The sequence below is a fragment of the Delphinapterus leucas genome, chromosome 1 (assembly GCF_059928025.1).
Source record: "Delphinapterus leucas isolate spDelLeu-1000000601 "Yukka" chromosome 1, BTC_Dleu_Yukka2, whole genome shotgun sequence".
Classification (NCBI taxonomy): Eukaryota; Metazoa; Chordata; class Mammalia; order Artiodactyla; family Monodontidae; genus Delphinapterus; species Delphinapterus leucas.
Genome location: NC_143129.1, coordinates 51,410,359 through 51,430,968, shown reverse-complemented (window position 1 = coordinate 51,430,968; position 20,610 = coordinate 51,410,359). Strand labels below are relative to the sequence as shown.

General features: G+C 35.1%; 1 protein-coding gene across 7 annotated transcripts in view; it reads left to right on the top strand.

Moving 5' to 3' along the window:
• The window catches only part of SWT1 (SWT1 RNA endoribonuclease homolog), a 96,194-nt gene that overhangs the window by 68,466 nt on the left and 7,118 nt on the right, over nt 1-20,610 (top strand). For 4 of the 7 annotated variants that reach the window (XM_089909880.1, XM_089909876.1, XM_089909887.1 and 1 more), the window contains 2 exons: nt 3,829-3,895; nt 7,890-7,954. In XM_089909880.1, the coding sequence (XP_089766006.1) occupies nt 3,829-3,895; nt 7,890-7,954 (132 nt within the window). Of the gene's footprint in view, nt 1-469; nt 3,899-7,889; nt 7,955-20,610 lie in introns of those variants that run through there. The other 3 variants (XR_016392901.1, XM_089909883.1, XR_016392900.1) reach the window with 2 other exon arrangements.

The window sequence follows — 20,610 nt, the reverse complement described above, 5'->3', positions numbered from 1 at the left end:
TTGTGGTTTTGAAAAAGATGTAACAACTACAAAGATTTAGTGTTTGAACATAAACGGAATAGTTTGCCAAAAGCATTTGATACAAGGCAAATTAACGAGGTTGTTTTTGCTTACATATGAAATTCTTAAAAGATTTTAAAGAACTTTATTTCATTTGATTTCATAAAATCATTTAAGGCAAGAAGATGTGCGTGCGGGTTATCCTTTTTTATTAGTGGAAAAAGCATGGACTCCAGAGTCAAACCAATAGAGATTTAGGTACCTACCACCACTCTGTAATCTTGGGCAAGTTTTTTACAACCTTGAGCCTTGGTTTCTACATCTGAAAACTGGTTTTCATAGCACCTAATATTTATTGACATGTGCCAGGCATTGTGCTAATAAACATTTTGGTATTTTAGATACATTATTTTATTTACTTCATATAATAACCTTATTCAGTAAATACTACTTTCTCCTCATTTCACAGGTGAGGAGCTGGGGTACAGAAAAGTAGGTAACTTGATCAACTTGGTTTGTAAATAATCTGCGAGCAGCAGATTAAATCCTACTTCGGTCTATTTCCTAATTCTGATTCCAAAATTCTAAAGTGAAATTTCAAGATTATAACAACTTGAAGATAGGCAACCATGTCTTTTTTCTTTTATATTCCATAGCTCTTAGTATCATATACATTTGAGAGAATAGTATGCATTTGATATATACTTATTGATTGTTATGAATTTCTCTTGAAAAACAGATGTGGATATATTTATAAATTAAAAAATGGCCATTTTCTCTAAGGGCTAATTCTTTCTATTATTCTTTTTAAAAGTTGCCATTGAAGGGTAATTTTAGGACTTTCATTCTAAGAGTCTTTTGTCTTTGTGCTGGTATTTTAAAAAGAAATGAGAAAGCTATAGAGAAGGCTGACCTCTCAAGAATTTTTGTGTGGGGAATTACTAAGGCATGAAAGTCCATAAACCATTTTTCTCCATTTCATTTTTTGTGTATTTTCAACAAGCTGTACTTCTAGTTAGGAAAAGTTGGCAGTTTTTGTTTATACCAGGCCAAATTCCATTCTCATAAACTCAAACTTCATTGGACATAATGAAGTCTAAATTCAACCCTAAACTGAGTGTATTTTAATAAATATTGTCTATTCTCTTTGGGGCTCAGTTTACCTCAAAACATTTTTTTTAATTGGAGTATAGTTGTTTTATAGTGCTGTATTTCTACTGTACAGTGAATCAAAACATTTTTAAGAGTAGCAAATTTTATAACAAATCCTATAATGTGTATCCTTGTTTTAAAAAATAACATGTACAATTTTATTCTGATTATAATAGTAATATATTTGTGAATGATGCTGACATCCCAATAAGCCTTTTTTCATTAGAATATAATTCTGTGGTAATTTTGTCAAATAATCAAGTATTTAAGTTTGTACAATGTACATCATTGTACATCTCAGTAAATTTATTTATAAAAATCATTGAATTGTTAAAATGAGTGAATAGTAAGACTGTTAAAAAATAAACAGTAAGATTGTTAAAAAATAGTTTTACAGTCTTGAACAGTAAGACTGTTAAAAAAATAAAACCATGCTGGGAGTTTAAAATTTTTTCAGTTTCTGCTAATTGGAAAACTAGGATGATGTAATTGTTTTCTTTATTTCGTACTATGGCTATGACTTGTTGCTATAGATAAATGACTATTTTACCTAAAACTAGTTTTTCTGCAAAGTATTTCAGTACAGAGAAATGTTAACTTTATTCTCTGGCAAAGAGCGTACTTTGCTTGAAATTTATAAGGCTCTCTTATAAAACATCTTGTTTTATCTATTTTTTTTTACCCTCTTTATGGACAGTTTGGATTATTTCCAAAGCTATAAAAAAGAATGGGTGTAAATTATTCTACATTGCTTATAGTTTGTTTACACTAGGTTACAAATTTGGAACACATTATTTTTCCATTGCTTTTCTAGAAGATTAGTTTAGCTTATCTATATAGCTTTGTTCTCATATTTGAAAACAAATTATTTATGGACTCTCTCCAATGTATTTATCCTCGTTTTTTCTTTCTTTTTTTCGGTATTGAGATTGTGTCTTAAAATTACTTGTTGGGAGAATAATTTTTTCTATAAAACATTTTTAGGCAGATTTTTTTTGGCTGCACCGTGAGGCATGCAGGATCTCAGCTCCCCAACCAGGGATCAAACCCGGGCCCCTTGCATTGGGAGCACAGAGTCTTAACCACTGGACCTCCAGGGAAGACCCATAGGCAGATATTTGTTTGTTCTTAAAGATATTCTGTATGTGTCTCCTCCAAAAGAGTATGACCCATTTAAAAATTTGACTATATCCTGAGAAATTATTTATAAAAGCTCTCGCACAAGTCTGATGAGGGCCAACTTGTTTAAAGATCTAATTAAGTTTATTGAGATCAGTTAACTCTAATGTCTGACAGCATCAAGCATTGGCAAGGATGTGAGAACCTAGAGACACTGTTGTAATTAAAAGGCACTTGGAATTTAAGAATTAATTGGGGTGGATTGATTTCTCATAAGTTAAATCATCATGAACTTATTCTGTGGCTTGAAACTATTAGGCATTAGATGGTAATAGTTATTGTTACTATTTTATATATACATATATATAGTACTTGCTGTATATCAGACACTGTTATAAAGACTTTACAGTAACTTAATTGTCACTATAATCCTATGAAGTAAAGACTGTCACCATCCTCATTTAGCAGATAAGGAAAATAAGTCACACAGAACTCACTCAAGAACACAGAACCCAGGCAGACATTGCTCTTAACCACTTTACCATAATGAAAGGACTGCTTTCCTTTTCTTTCCCTTTTTTCAAAAGAAAAAAAATTCATCTTGAAAGAATTAAAAAAATACTTAGTATAAGAAAATGAGAATTAATACTTTACCGCTAGAGGGAGAAACATGGTCTTCCATTTCCTTCTTTTTATTTCTTGTTTCCATTTTATGTTTTTATGTTACTTTATTTATTTATTTTTTTCTCGGTACTCGGGCCGGGCCTCTCACTGTTGTGGCCTCTCCCGCCGCGGAGCACAGGCTCCGGACGCGCAGGCTCAGCAGCCATGGCTCACAGGCCCAGCCGCTCCGCGGCATGTGGGATCTTCCTGGACCGGGGCACGAACCCGTGTCCCCTGCATCGTCAGGCGGACTCTCAACTACTGCGCCACCAGGGAAGCCCTGTGTTTATGTTATTTTTTATGAGTCAGTGTTACTTCTAACAACTGACATAGTCTGATTACTAATGCTTTTTCATCAACTGCTACGCTGTTAGTTCAAACAGTATTATTTGAATTTAGTCACAAAATCTTTATTAGGATTTTTTTTTATGTGTTTGATAGTTTATATCAGTTGTCCACTTGGATTGGTTGCACATTTTTATGGAAAATCTTTAAGCTTTATCTGCAGCTTAAAAGATAAGGAGTGAAAAGGTACTTCACATTTCTACCTACCTTTTGAAAAATCTATATCATTGTAACTCAAAATGTGAACTATAATTTCATGTTAGAATGCTAATGGTGTTGATTAACTGATGATGTAAATATTAATATAAGTAAACAAAAATCTTTTAATAATTTGATATCAATTGATAATCGATATTTGTTGAAGTAAGCTCATGGTTTTATAACTGTAATTGATAAATAAAGCCCCCAAAAGATTGTAAACATTTTAATAAGCTTGTTATACAATAAGGTATCTCTCACAGTATGAATATGTGCTGGGAGAAAAGTTCAAGGTATTGTCTTTTCTTAAATCATTCATTCTTCCTCCTTTGTTTTTATTTTATTTTTTAGGATTTTGGCACCCAATAGTAATTATCAAGATGTTGAGACCCTCTATAACTTCCTAATCAAGTATGAGGTAGGAGAAATATTTTTTAATGTTTATCATATTTCCATTATAATCAAGCTTTAATATAAACAAACATAGGTGTTCTAAAATGTAATCAAATGCTATTTAATTGATATTTGCTTTAAATTCTTGAATGCCACAGAAGTTTGCCAGTGCCAGTCAGTTTTTTTCTTTTTTTCATTCTCTAAGTAAAAACATACAGTAGAGACCTATAATAATACACTTTATCCAATACAGAATTGTTTCTCATCAGGGGTGCTGTTGGCATTTTGGACAGGTCATTTCTTCGTTGTGTGGAACGTTGCAGGATGCTTTAACATCTCTGCTCCTCAGATACTAAATGCCAGTAGCTCCCCCAGTCAGTGTGACAAGCAAAAATATCTTCCCACCGCACCCCACTCACATACCCAGATGGCCCCTAGGGAGGAAGAACCACCTCCGGTTGAGAACTACTGATTACTGAAAAAGAAAGCTATAATTTAGTCTCCTCCATAGCAGCAGTATAGACCCTGGAATTAAAGTTCTGGTGAGACTCCAGTGTATTTTGTAAATTAATCTGCATGCTTTTCTTATCCTTGTTGATCCAAGGAAGGTATTCTGTTGATCTTCAGTTTTTGTTTGCCTAAAGTTCTTTACCCATGTGCCCATATATTCTTTCTTTTTAAGTGTGTGTGTGTTTAATTTTTAAAATACTCTAAATAAAGGAATATGACATATTTTCAGGTGTCACTTTTCTTATGGAGTCAAACTTCTTTAAATATATTTCTTCACTTTTATTCCTGGTTAGCTCTTTATTTAACTTTTTTATGCCACATCTTACATTAAGAACCTAGTGACTAAGAACACAGACTCTGAAGTCAAACTACTCATGTTCAAATGTTGGTTCTGCCGCCTATTAACTGTATGATCTTAGACGAGTTATTTAATTCTCTTTGCCTCAGTTGCCTCGTCTGTAAAATGGGAATAACATAAGTAGATAAATTACAGCTATTCTTTAAAGACTAAATAATATATATAAAGTGCTCCAAACAGTACCAAGCACAGAGTAAGTGTTCAATAAGTGTTACATATTTTATTTAAGGAAAGAGTGGTTGTTTACATGTACTTTTTAAAAGTTACATGTACTTTTTAAATCATCTCTTTTGAGATGATTCAGTGAAATAATTATTTCATTATACTTTCTGAATTTCAAATTCAATAAAAATATATTTGTGGAAACAACGGGGACAATTTTAAAATCACATATCCTTGAAATATCTGATATATAGGTCTTCTTTGGATTTAGTGCTTTCTGTTGCTGAGAGCATTAGGAGAAAATACCCAACTTGCTATTTATAAGAATATGTGGATCTGAGTCCCAGATTTTGAAAGTATTTCTCTTAGCAGAACTTCCTCCCCAGTACCAGTTACTACATTGTATATATTTGTCTCACATCATAAACAGTGATACAACCATTTAAATTTTTTAAGATGTTTGGCTATTTTTATACTTAACCTTTGCCTTCTGATCTTGATTTTTTTTTTGATCTTGATTTTTTAAGAATTAAAAATAATATAGTCATTTCTGATATTTGGCATTCACTGTAAATAGTACAGCTAAGAATTAACGACACCAATTCCATAATCCATTTACAATCACAACTCTGACATTTACTGATGGGGAGGCATCTTTTAGCTCTTTGTTTTCTGGGAATTATTAAATGACATTTAATAGCGTAATTTAAAATGTCCCAATATGAGTAATTTAAAATGTCTTGTATCAGAATTAATGAATAGAATGAAATGGTATATTTCAGGCTAGAACCTGTGATGTATGTCATGAATTTGTGTTTCAGTTTTCCTTTATTAGTAGTAGATTAACTGCCTACTTTATAAGTCATCTGCTGTAACCTGGAGCCACATCACACTTACACTCCAGCCATGTTCTGGGATAAGTGTCTAAATGTACGTGGATGATTGTTTTTTAAAGTAAAGATAAATCTAAATACTTTTTGCTAAAAATCTACTAATGGCTTCAGAAACTATTTTGTATTCATATTATATCAGGTTCAAAATCAGTTCTTCAGCTGATTTTTCTTAGCAGTTGATAGAGAATAGATTATTCCATTCATCTTCTGATCAAAGATCTGCAGTGTTGATTGTTGAAATTTGCTGGCCTAAGTTTGGATACATTATAGGTCCTAGCATGTTGGGGCAATAGTGAAAATATCAAAGGCCCTTGAGACCAGGGCAGAACATGTAAAGAAATAGGAATTGGACTGGTTGATAAGTTAACTCTAAATGTATATTTTAGAACATTTTTGGAAGATTATTTTAATAAAAATTATAAAGTACTTAATCATGATCAATTATACACCAATTTCATAAATCATTAAATATAATAGTAAATATTATGTATAATTAAATAACATTAAATTGTATATAAATATATAATCCGAATTTTAAGTGAAAATTTAGGATTATATACATTTCAACTGTTATATTTAAAAACTATGAGTTTTTAACCTTCAGTGAATGGAACATTTTCTATACAAATACGGTGACCTTATGAAAATACTGAGGAAGCTCGTAGAACTTTTGCAAATAAGCAAAACCCTAAAATCCATAGAAAACTTTCATGCTATAAATCTTTAAAGTCGTGTTAATTAAATCTGGGTAGGAGCATTTTTCCTCATCAAAAAACTGCATACGGGGCTTCCCTGGTGGTGCAGTGGTTGAGAGTCCGCCTGCCGATGCAGGGGACACGGGTTCGTGCCCTGGTCCGGGAAGATCCCACATGCTGCGGAGTGGCTAGGCCCGTGAGCCATGGCCGCTGAGCCTGTGCGTCCGGAACCTGTGCTTCGCAATGGGAGAGGCCACAACAGTGAGAGGCCTGCGTACAGCACAAAAAAAAAAAAAAAAAAAGCTGCATACAGCTAATAATAGCTTGAGTATTTTTAAAAGTAAATTGAATAGAAGATAGCCAGTCTCATTTAGTTTCCCTTCACTAATACAGAATTTCTAAAAACTTAGACACTGGGTTATATCTTGAGTAATCTGATAAAAAGAATTTCCTTCTACAAATTTCCAGATTGTTCCTTGCAACTTAAGTACAATACTGTCTAAATCAGTGGTAAGTCGCAAGAAATACAGGATTCCTTCAGTGTGTTCTCCACGTGTGCCACAACAAGTTTTTGTATGATGAAGGACTTTTATATTTTTATAGTGTTGTAAATTGTCTCTGAATTATAATATTTATAAACTTAAACATATTAGTTTAAAAACTTAGACCTCACTAGTCTGAAAAACACATTTCTTCAGAAAATGTCTGTAAATCAGGCTTTTTCCTAAACAGGTAGATCTTTCCACACAGTTTATAACCTTAGTGTTTAAATGAAAGTTATTCAGTAATAACTTTCAGAAGTGTCAATCATAGTATTCAAATGTTGTTAGAGTTGAATATTTTTCTTTCAGCTTGAATTATTTCTATTCATGAAATAAGAGCTGGCTGATTCTGCTTACAGTAGTCTACCTATGGAACCCCAGATCTACTCTAGTCTTTTAAGTACAGCTGTTAAAAAATTTTTTTAACAATTTATTTACTTTTCCCAGAAAATAAATATTGAATAAATACATTAGGGCTAGGCTAATTGATGCATGAATCTGTTGATAAGAGCCAGTAGTGGTAGAATTTAGTGTTTCATGTACTACACATTTTTTTCTGTCCGTTTGATGTATAAAATGATCATCTGCTTTTTGAGATTCCCACTAACCCCAGGACCATCTCACTTCTTCTGGTTCTGTGAACAGATTAAGTTGTAACAACAGGACTAATATTTTTACACATAGTTCAGTGTTAGTATTATGGTCACTGATCTTCTAATTGTTATTATTTAGTCCTTTTTATGCAAAAACTAGAAACTTGACATTCTGCTTCCTCAGAATATGGGCCATTCTAATTGTGCTCTCACCACTCATTTGACTTAATATGCATTTTAAATAGCTGTATCTTGGTTCTTTTCAGGTAAATAAAAATGTCAGATTTACTGCCCAGGAACTTTATGATTGTGTTTCACAGGCTGAGTATCGGTAAGTCATATCTGTGTATAGATATATCAGTGTAACACTCTTTTACCATGTATAGCACCACTTGGTGGTGGTGCTGAAGGGTTCTTTTTACGTCTTCACTAAACTATGACATTTTTTTAACCTTTCTAAATATGAAATATACATACATAAGAGCTGTGTGTGTATGTATGTATGCACATAGCAAGTTTAAGTTTGAAAGTGGTTCTCAAGCTTTGGGGCATCAAGGTTCTTTTATATTTTTTAAAAATACTGAACACCCCTAAGAGCTTTTGTTTATGTGGGTCTTATCTATCTATATTTACTGTATTAGAAATTAGAATTGAGAAATTTAAAAATATTCATTTAAAAATAACAGCTAATTACATGTTATGATAAGTAACATAATTATGAAAATAATTTTTTCCAAACACAAAATATTACTTACAAGCATGGCCTTGTAAGAGATTTTTGCAAATCTCTTAATGTCTGACTTAATAGAAGACAGGTAGATTCTCATTGCTTCTTTTGCATTTAGTCTCAGTAATCCCATGTTACATATCTGTGGAAAACTGTTGTACACTCTCATAAGGACGAGAATTCAAAAGGCAAATCACGTCTTAGTCTTACGGAAATACCTTTGACCTCACAGACCCTTTGAAAGAGTCTACATTCCCCAGTCTATGTTTTGAAGAACAGCTCGTATAAAGAATACTCATATGCCTGCCATTCAGTTGATAAAATAGACCTTTACCCACCTTTATTTGTATCCTCCCTCCCATGTTCTCCTTAGTGGGGATATATACGTAGTATGCACAGGGTATAGGTGTAAAGCCCTTCAATCCTGGGCCAAGGCAGACAAATGCATGAGGATTAAATACCCATTTAACCCTTCCAGGGTTGCCCTCCAGTCCCATACCCCATGCCCCCAACCCCCAACCCATATTGTTTTTTTTTTATAATTTTATTGAAGTACAGTTGATTTACAGTGTTGTGTTAATTTCTGCTGTACAGCAAAGTGACTCAGTTATACATATATATTTATATTCTTTTTCATATTCTTTTCCATTATGGTTTATCACAGGATATCGAATATAGTTCTCTGTGTTATATGGTAGGACCTTGTTGTTTATCCATTCTAAATGTAATAGTTTGCATCTGCTAACCCCCAACTCCCAATCCTTCCCTCCCCGACCCCGCCTCCCCCTTGGCAAACACAAGTCTGTTCTCTGTATCTGTGAGTCTGTTTTTGTTTCAAAGATATGTTCATTTGTGTCATATTTTAGATTCCACGTGTAAGTGATATCATACAGTATTTGTCTTTCTGACTTACTTCACTTTAAAGGTCCATCCCTGTTGCTGCAAATGGCATTATTTCATTCTTTTTTATGGCTGAGTAATATTCCATCGTGTGTGTGTGTATGTCTGTGTGTGTGTGTGTGTATACCACATCTTTCTCCATTCATCTGTCAGTGGACATTTAGGTTGTATCCATGTCTTGGCTATTGTAAATAGTACTGCTGTGAACACGGGGCTGCATGTATCTTTTCAAATTATAGCTTTGTCTGGGTGTATGCCCAGGAGTGGGATTGCTGGATCACATGGCAACTCTATTTTTAGTTTTTTGAAGAACCTCCATACTGTTTTCCACGGTGGCTGCACCAATTTACATTCCCACCAACAGTGTAAAAGGGTTCCCTTTTTTTCACACCCATTTCCATTCTGACTGGTGTGAGATGGTACCTCATTGTAATTTTGATTTGCATTTCTCTAATAATTGGGGATGATGAGCATCTTTTCATGTGCCTACTGGCCGTCTGTATGTCTTCTTTGGAGAAATGTCTATTTAGGTCTTCTGCTCATTTTTCGATTGGGTTGTTTGTTTTTGTTGTTGTTGAGTTGTATGAGCTGTTTGTATACTTTGGAAAGTAAGCTGTTGCCAGTCGCATCATTTGCCAATATTTTCTCCCATTCTGTAGGTTGTCTTTTCATTTTGTTTATGGTTTCCTTTGCTGTGCAAAAGCTGTTAAGTTTGATTAGGTCCCATTTGTTTATATTTGCTTTTATTTCTGTTGCCTTGAGAGACTGACCACAGAAAACATTGCTACGATTTATGTCAGAGAATGTTTTGCCTATATTTTCTTCTAGGAGTTTTATGGTGTCTTGTCTTACATTTAAGTCTTTAAGCCATGTTGAGTTTATTTTTGTGTATGGTGTGAGGGTGTGTTCTAGCTTCATTGGTTTACATACGGCTGTCCAACTTTCCCAACCCCACTTGCTGAAGAGACTGTCTTTACCCCACTGTATATTCTTGCCTCCTTTGTAGAAGATTAATTGTCCATTGGTGTGTGGATTTATTTCTGGGCTCTCTGTTCTGTTCCATTGATCCATATTGTTTTGTTTGTTTGTTTTTACTTAAAATTTTTATTTATTATGTAGTCAATATAATACATGCTTATAAAAATGCAGAAATTGCAGATAAATTTCATTTTTTAATATACTTTTACATAGATTATACTGTATATATGTGGTTGTGTATACTATTTATTTTCCAACTTAACAAACCTCAATAACCCACACCTCTGTAACCAGAATCTCAGCAAGCATCATTTTTAATGTCTGTATATACTTACATTGTCTAAATGTACCATGATTCAGTTAAGTATTTCCTTAAATGTTGGACATTGACCATATTTCCATTTTTAAACCACTTTATGTAATACTGTGTTCAGTATCTGCAGAAATCTTTGACCATGTTTCTATTTCTTTAGACTATGAACATCTTAAAAGATCTTGATAATCTGTTAACAAATTCTTCTCCCCAAAGATTCTTGTAGTTTATTTTCGAAACTAGTAATGTATAAAGAAGTATTTAGGGTTCTTATCAAAATACTAGCTTTACCAAAATTTTTCTTTTCTTTTTCCCATCACACCATTCTGCCCTTTAGCTCATGTTAAAGGAGGTGAAGGGGGCTGGTGGATGGGGCGGAAAGACAGCCAAAAAACAAACAAAAATTACATACAATAATGGTGGTCATACATTCTACAAGTGATAGCCATTTTCAAATTTTCCATCAGCCTCCATCTTTAAAGGGACCCTCTCAGATGATATGAATGGGGAATCAAGGCTTATTTTGTTTTTATTTATTTTTTGAATTTTTGAATTTTATTTTATTTATTTTTTATACAGCAGGTTCTTATTAGTTATATATTTTATACATATTAGAGTATATATGTCAATCCCAATCTCCCAATTCATCCTACCACTACCACCACCCCCGCCACTTCCCCTCTTCGTGTCCATACGTTTGTTCTCTACATCTGTGTCTCCATTTCTGCCCTGCAAACCGGTTCATCTGTACCATTTTTCTAGGTTCCACATATATGCGTTAATATACAATATTTGTTTTTCTCTTTCTGACTTACTTCACTCTGTATGACAGTCTCTAGATCCATCCACATCTCTACAAATGACCCAATTTCGTTCCTTCTTATGGCTGAGTAATATTCCGTTGTATATATGTACCACATCTTCTTTATCCATTCATCTGTCGATGGGCATTTAGGTTGCTTTCATGACCTGTCTATTGTAAATAGTGCTGCAATGAACATTGGGGTGCATGTGTATTTTTGAATTACGGTTTTCTCTGGGTATATGCCCAGTAGTGGGATTGCTGGGTCCTATGGTAATTCTATTTTTGGTTTTTTAAGGAACCTCCATACTGTTCTCCATAGTGGCTGTATCAATTTACATTCCCACCAACAGTGCAAGAGGGTTGCCTTTTCTCCACACCCTCTCCAGCATTTGTTGTTTGTATATTTTCTGATGATGCCCATTCTAACTGGTGTGAGGCGATACCTTATTGTAGTTTTGATTTGCATTTCTCTAATAATTAGTGATGTTGAGCAGCTTTTCATGTGCTTCTTGGCCATCTGTATGTCTTCTTTGGAGAAATGTCTATTTAGGTCTTCTGCCCATTTTTGGATTGGGTTGTTTGTTTTTTTAATATTGAGCTGCATGAGCTGTTTATATATTTTGGAGATTAATCCTTTGTTGATTCACTTGCAAATATTTTCTCCCATTCTGAGGGTTGTCTTTTTGTCTTGTTTGTAGTTTCCTTTGCTTTGTAAAAGCTTTTAAGTTTTATTAGGTCCCATTTGTTTATACTTCCATTACTCTAGGAGGTGGATCAAAAGAGATCTTGCTGCGATTTATGTCAAAGAGTGTTCTTCCTATTTTTTCCTCTAAGTGTTTTATAGTGTCCGGTCTTACATTTAGGTCTTTAATCCATTTTGAGTTTATTTTTGTGTATGGTGTTAGGGAGTGTTCTAATCTAATACTTTTACATGTACCTGTCCAGTTTTCCCAGCACCACTTATTGAAGAGACTGTCTTTTCTCCATGGTATATCCTTGCCTCCTTTGTCATAGATTACTTGACCATAGGTGCATGGGTTCCTCTCTAGGCTTTCTCTCCTGTTCCATTGATCTATATTTCTATTTTTGTGCCAATATCATATTGTCTTGATTACTGTAGCTTTGTAGTATAGTCTGAAGTCAGGGAGTCTTGATTCCTCCACCTCCGTTTTCTTCCCACAAGGCTGCTTTGTCTATTCGGGGTCTTTTGTGTCTCCATACAAATTTTAAGATTTTTTGTTACAGTTCTGTAAAAAAATGCCATTGGTAATTTGATAGGGATTGCATTGAATCTGTAGATTGCTTTGGGTAGAATAGTCATTTTCACAATATTGATTCTTCCAATCCAAGAACATGGTATATCTCTCCATCTGTTTGTGTCATCTTGATTTCTTTCATCAGTGTCTTATAGTTTTCTGAGTACTGGTCTTTTACCTCCTTAGGTAGGTTTATTCCTAGGTATTTAATTATTTTTGTTGCAGTGGTGAATGGGATTGTTTCCTTAATTTCTCTTTCTGATCTTTTGTTGTTAGTGTATAGGAATGTGAGAGATTTCTGTGCATTAATTTAGTATTCTGCAACTTTACCATATTCAATGATTAGCTCTAGTAGTTTTCTGGTGGCATCTTTAGGGTCCTCTATGTATAGTATCATGTCATCTACAAAGAGTGCCAGCTTTACTTCTTCTTTTCCATTGTATTCCTTTTATTTCTTTTACTTCTCTGATTGCAGTGGCTAGGACTTCCAAAACTGTGTTGAATAATAGTGGCTAGAATGGACATCCTTTTCTTGTTCCTGATATTAGAGGAAATGCTTTCAGTTTTTCACCATTGAGAATGATGTTTGCTGTGGGTTTGTTGTATATGGCCTTTATTATGTTGAGGTAGGTTCCCTCTATGCCCGCTTTCTGGAGAGTTTTTATCATAAGTGGGTGTTGACTTTTGTCAGAAGCTTCTCCTGCATCTATTGAGATGATCATATGGTTTTTCTTCTTCAATTTGTTAATATGGTGTATCACATTGATTGATTTGCATATATTGAAGAATCCTTGCATCCCTTGTTCATGGTGTATGATCCTTTCAGTGTGTTGTTGGATTCTGTTTGCTAGTATTTTGTTGAGGATTTTTGCATCTATATTCATCAGTGATATTGGTCTGTAATTCTCTTTTTTAGTAGTATCCTTATCTGGTTTTGGTATCAGAGTCATGGTGCCCTCATAGAATAAATTTGGGAATGTTGCTTCCTCTGCAATTTTTTAGAAGAGTTTGAGAAGGATAGGTGTTAGCTCTTCTCTAAATGTTTGATAGAATTCACCTGTGAAGCCATCTGGTCCTAGACTTTTGTTCGTTGAAAGATTTTTAATCACAGTTTCAATTTCATTACTTGAGATTGGTCTGTTCATATTTTCTGTTTCTTCCTGTTTCAGTCTTGGAAGGTTTTACCTTTCTAAGAATTTGTCCATTTTCTTGGCATAGAATTGCTTGTAGTAGTCTCTTATGATACTTTGTATTTCTGCGGTGTCTGTTGTAACTTCTCCTTTTTCATTTCTAATTTTATTGATTTGAGTCCTCTCTTTTTCTTGTTGAGTCTGGCTAAAGGTTTATCAATTTTGTTTACCTTCTCAAAGAACCAGCTTTTAGTTTTCTTGATCTTTGCTATTGTTATCTTTGTTTCTATTTCATTTATTTCTGCTCTGATCTTTATGATTTCTTTCCTTCGACTAACTTTAGGTTTTGTTTGTTCTTCTTTCTCTAGTTCCTTTGGGTGTAAGGTTAGATTGTTTTTTTGAGATTTCTCTTGTTTCTTGAGGTAGGCTTGTATTGCTACAATCTTCCCTCTTAGAACTGCTTTTGCTGCATCCCATAGGTTTTGGATCGTCGTGTTTTCGTTGTCTTTTTTCTCTAGGTATTTTTTTGTTTCCTCCTCGATTTCTTCTTTGATCTCTTGGTTATTTAGTAACATATTGTTTAACCTCTATGTGTTTGTGTTTTTTACGTTTTTTTCCCTGTAATTGATTTCTAATCTTATAGCGTTGTGGTCGGAAAAGATGCTTGGTATGATTTCTGTTTTCTTAAATTTACCAAGGCTTGATTTGTGACCCAAGATGTGATCTATCCTGGAGGATGTTCCATGTGCACTTGAGAAGAAAGTGTAATCTGCTGTGTTTGGATGGAATGTCCTATAAATATCAATTAAATCTATCTGGTCTATTATGTCATTTAAAGCTTGTGTTTCTTTATTAATTTTCTGTCTGGATGATCTGTCCATTGGAGTAAGGGAGGTGTTAACATCCCCCGCTATTGTTGTGTTACTGTCAATTTCCTCTTTTATAGCTGTTAGCAGTTGCCTTATGTATTGAGTTGCTTCTATGTTGGGTGCATATATATTTATAACTGTTATATCTTCTTCTTGGATTGATCTCTTGATCATTATGTAGTGTCCTTCCTTGTCTCTTGTAACATTCTTTATTTTTAAGTCTATTTTATCTGATATGAGTATTGCTACTCCAGCTTTCTTTTGATTTCCACTTGCATGTAATATCTTTTTCCATCCCCTCACTTTCAGTCTGTATGTGTCCTAGGTCTGATGTGGGTCTCTTGTAGACAGCGTATGTATGGGTCTTGTTTTTGTATCCATTCAGCGAGCCTGTGTCTTTTGGTTGGAGCATTTAATCCATTCACATTTAAGGTAATTATCGATGTGTATGTTCCTGTTACCATTTTCTTAATTGTTATGGGTTTGTGTTTGTTGGTCCTTTTCTTCTTTTGTGTCTCCCCCTTAGAGAATTTTCTTTAGCATTTGTTGTAGAGCTGATTTGGTGGTGCTGAATTCTCTTAACTTTTGCTTGTCTGTAAAGCTTTTGATTTCTCTGTCGAATCTGAATGAGATCCTTGCTGGGTAGAGTAATCTTGGTTGTAGGTTCTTCCCTTTCATCACTTTAAATATATCGTGCCGCTCCTTTCTGGCTTGTAGAGTTTCTGTTGAGAAATCAGCTGTTAACCTTATGGGAGTTCCCTTGTATGTTATTTGTCGTTTTCCCTTGTTGCTTTCAATAATTTTTCTTTGTCTTTAATGTTTGTCAATTTGATTACTATGTGTCTCGGCCTGTTTCTCCTTGGGTTTATCCTGCCTGGGACTCTCTGCGCTTCCTGGACTTGGGTGGCTATTTCCTAACCATGTTAGGGACATTTTCGACTGTAATCTCTTCACATATTTTCTCAGGTCCTTTCTCTCTTTCTTCTCCTTCTGGGATCCCTATAAATGCGAATGTTGTTGCACTTAATGTTGTCCCAAAGGTCTCTTAGGCTGTCTTCATTTCTTTTCATTGTTTTTTCTTTATTCCGTTCTGCAGCAGTGAATTCCACCGTTCTGTCTTCCAGGTCACTTATCCGTTCTTTTGCCTCAGTTAGTCTGCTATTGATTCCTTCTAGTGTAGTTTTCATTTCCGTTATTGTATTGTTCATCTCTGTTTGTTTGTTCTTTAATTCTTCTAGGTCTTTGTTAAACATTTCTTGCATCTTCTTAATCTTTGCCTCCATTCTTTTTCCAAGGTCCTGGATCATCTTCACTATTATTATTCTGAATTCTTTTTCTGGAAGCTTGCTATCTCCACTTCATTTAGTTGTTTTTCTGGGGTTTTAGCTTGTTACTTCATCTGGTACAAAGTTCTCTGCCTTTTCATTTTGTCTGTCTTTCTGCGAATGTGGTTTTCCTTCCACAGGCTGCAGAATTGTTCTTCTTCTGCTGTCTGCCCTCTTCGTATTGTTCCTTATTTCAACATTGATATTTATCCACATTGAGGCATGGAGCAATAGTCAGTTTACACTCAGTTGTATTATAACATGACATATGTGTTCCTAAGTATCACTGTTATGCAGATTGCATACTGCATACTGAACTATGCAAATTCATGCAATAAAAGCCACAGGTCTCATAGAAAAGGTGGAGTTGGGGTACATCACTCACAAACTTAATAAGTGGGCTTCCCTGGTGGCACAGTGGTTGAGAGTCCGCCTGCCGATGCAAGGGACACGGGTTCATGCCCCGGTCCGGGAAGATCCCACATGCCGCGGAGCGGCTGGGCCCGTGAGCCATGGCCGCTGGGCCTGCGCGTCCAGAGCCTGTGTTCTGCAACAGGAGAGGTCACAACAGTGAGAGGCCCACGTACCGAAAAAAAAAAAAAAACTTAATAAAGGACATTGAAAAAAAGATAGGAACCTAATCTAAATAGTATCACAGTTTTACACCTTTTAGGACACATTTGTCCTAAAATGGTTAAAAAATACATAAGTCCTAAAATAAATCTAACACTTTACCTTTAAAAGAAGGTGAAGTTTGCTATGGACGTGATCATAGGAAAGGTTGTAGCCTGTGGATTAGTGTGATGTGGTAGAATCTGAAATTGGGTATAAGGGTGTAGCACCAGATATGAATAGTTGTGGCTCATAACAGGAGGAAAGCTGAGGTAGCTGGTCCATATTTGAAGCACATGCATGTGTGTATTGTGTGTATTCCTAAGCACTTTGGTTCAGTTGTGGTGCAGTTTTCTCTGTTCATCTAGCATTTTTCACTGTTGAAATCCTGTTTAAGAAAATGCACAATTTTTGTTGTGCTCAGATTGTTCCTTAATGTATCGATGGTGTTGCAACAAATTCTTGTGTTCTAAACAAGAACTGTAACAGAACTGATGGTATTTTTACTGCTATGTAATGTGCCACTGTATCACTAAACCACAGTTTATTTGCCATTTGTAATTTGCAGATATATTTTTGTAGCTATAAAATTGTATGAGAAGACATGGTGACAGAGTTAATTAGCAAGGTGCTTCTACTGGTAAAACTCTAGATTGATAAATATATTTGATGATGTCAAGACACTAGGATTGATAATCATACACAAATGTTACTAGGCAGCATAACTATGAAAATTCACTCACTCACTAGATTAAAGTAAGTTTTCTAAGAAAATCTGAAGCCAGTGGGGCATGCATTATCTGTTGTAGCTGGGGGTGAAAATGGTTTTTTACCCTGATATTCAGACTCTCAATTAATCAGTTGTACTCTTATTTATATATCTTTACAAATACTCCACATTTAAAGGTTTGTGTACATGAGATTTGTATCAAAAATATAATGTCTTCCAACCTTAGTGATACTTTTGAAGGTGTAGAAAGGTCACCATATATAACTTGGAGGGCAGAGTCCCTTGCAGGATGGTTTCAATCAAATGTCTAAAATTATTTTGACTTCAGCTTACTGTTTAAATACTTTGGAGGTTTTGGTTTTTTGTTTGTTTTTTTTTTGCAGGGGGGAGGGTGCAAGGATCAAGCTTGAATGTTCAAAGTTAAAGTGGTAGTACCCATTTTTCTCTTCTTTGTTTTCCTTCCACTTACTATGCCAGGGATTTGAATTATGATATTAATTAATAAGCTCCCTCTTATATCCTAAAAGTGTGAGTTTTAAGAGAAATCAGATACATCTAATATCTTGAATGCATTGGGAAATGGGGATTGCTGTTCAATGGGCTTTTGGCTATTAGCTTTTAGATTTGTTACTCTGTTGTTTGTTTTGAAATTATTTGCCATATTTTCAGTGAATGGTCCCTCCCATATTAGCCTCTGGTGTACTCCACAGCTCATGTAAGCTGCCAGAAGACAGAGGTTCTTTTCGTTTCAGTAGTCTATACTAGACACAGAGCCAAACACAATAGATACAAGGTAGCAGAGTTTCCCTGTGACTCAGAGGTGAAAACAGAAGAATGATTTAACGTGGCAAAGACAGTTACTTAGATTGTCTGAATTTGCTAATCTTTGTTTTTGATTTGTAAAGTGTTCCTTGTGAAGGAAGAGGCTATGATGTGCCCAACACCATATTTATTGCAATAGGGAGGAAATTAAGTAGCTCAAGAACAGAAAACTATTTTGTAGGTTCTGATAAAGCAAGTAATTAAGGTTTCAGATTGAAAGTAGCTTTGATCAAAAGTTGAATTCCATGACACAGTAGAACCTTGGTGTTTATATGTATAAATCAGTGCTTTCTGTCTTCTGCAGTTTGTAGGTTCTTTGTTATAGCTTTCGCTCTTGCCAATGGGGTCTGAGCACTGCTTACCCTGAGCAGATGAGTTTGCTCAGAAAATCCAGGGTGGTAAATTATAACAAGATTATCAAACAAATATCTTGTGTGTGATATCTTCTACATATATGAGAAATAAGTTAGGAACAGTATTTAATTCACTTTGTTTGACAGAATGTTCTGACATGTTTGCAAGACAAGTCTCTAAGGTCATTTTTTCTATGTGAAATGCACATTAGTTTGTGACATCAGCTCCATAAAGTACCTGGCGTATCCACATAATATGCCGCCTGAGGCATGTGTATCAGGAGCAGCTTTGTTTTCCTTCTAGCAGGTGCTTTCAGGGATTACTGCTTTCTGACTCCAGGAATTGGCTCCATGGTAGTATCTTCTAGATTACATTAGAGCTGCGGTTCCTGGACCTGAGTGTCAGCACCACCTGGGAACTTGCAAGGAATGCAAACTCTAAGGCTCCAGCCCAGACCTTCTGAATCAGAAACTGTTTATATACTGTTTTTATATGCACTACACTGTATTCCATTTTTCCTTTATTTGAGATGCACATTGCAGATGTATAGAAACATTGAGAGAGTTGTAAAACATATCCATTGTAGACTTTTTTCTTGTACCTAAAAAGGATTTTGGAAAAACTGCATCAAATATTGGAGTTAGGGCACTTAAATTCACTACTGCCATGCCACTTTGACAAAACTAGCTATGGAAATGAGTCAGATAACCACTGGAATTATTTTTCAATTGATCTGATCAAATTTCCAGTTATTTTGACCCATCTGAGATTTGGTCAAATTAAGTTTGATACTCATAATAGGACAATTTAGAAAGACAGCGGCAGTTCTCTAGAAGTTTCATGAGCAATATAGAATTGCAAAGCTAGAAGCAACCTCCAGTCTCGAGCTTTGTTCCAGAAAGGATTAGGAGTTGGGATTGTTTAGTTTGGAAAAGAGAAATAGGGTCACTATAAGGGACATAAAATATTTTTACTATTAGAAGAAATAAGAATAGCAACTTTTTGTTTTAATTTAGGCAGACAGGTCAGATAGGTAATTTTTTAAGGCCCAATGTAAAGGAAGAACTTTCTAGCAATTAAGAGATATCAAAATATGTAATGGCCTTTCTCTCAGTTGTAAATATCTCATCACCAAGAGGTGAAAGCCAAGGTGAGATGATTCATTGGGGATGCTACAGAATGGTAGACAAAAGTGTTAATATTCTGCCATATCTAATATTCTGCCATTCTACATATAATCCACAGGGAAAAGGAACTCAAGAATTACTATCTTCATAGTCTAGTATAGACCCAACACATGTGATGAAAAACACCTGGTACTTTCCTCAGCCAGCAATGACAACTTGATGCAGGAAACAAAATCTGTAGGTGATAATCCATTGTCAGAATGCTGACTCCCACAAATAAAACCAAATGCCATTAGGATGAAAAGAGGGGATAGGGCCCTCCTCTTAACTATGAGAGGAGGAAAAAAGAGGAGAAGAAAAAGAAAAGACATCGAAATAGATTAAAAGTCTAGTTACTAAGGAATTTTCTTCCACATGTGGAATAAGTAACCAAGAACAGGAATACGGGCCTGCCCTTTTTATTTCATTTTCAAGTTTATAAGAAGACATTTTACATCTCTCCAATTTTGGACCTCTTAGGGTCTTCGGAAGATCATTTTCTGAGCAGTTATAAAGAACTGGCAATGACATAACACTGATTTTAAGCACTCCAAATGCAGGAAACAGGACTAGAGTAACACAGAGCCAAAAGTCAGGTTTCAGCCAGCCCCAGGGAAGCCACACGTCTTCAGGAAGCGAGGCTGCTCAAAATACAGTGTATTTACTTTGCTGCGGCTCCTAGCTCTCATCCTAGTCCTTGAGCTCTGATTGACTTCTTTTTTCTTCGAACCCTGCATCAAGGGATCCGTGAGGGTGGAGGGGCAGTGTGCAAAGGTAGCTGGAAGTCCTCCCCGACACTCTGGACATGGTTCAGAGCAATCTTAGAAGCCAAAGAAGTCATAACAGTGTAATTTTCATAACTGCCATTTCTTGAACACCTTTATATACCAGATGCTGTACTGGGTACTGGGTATTCTTCGTGAACTTATGTAGACCATCTCTCAATAGATTTAAATAGGTTTCCATGAGATTTGAACTCTGTAGACACCATGTATAATGG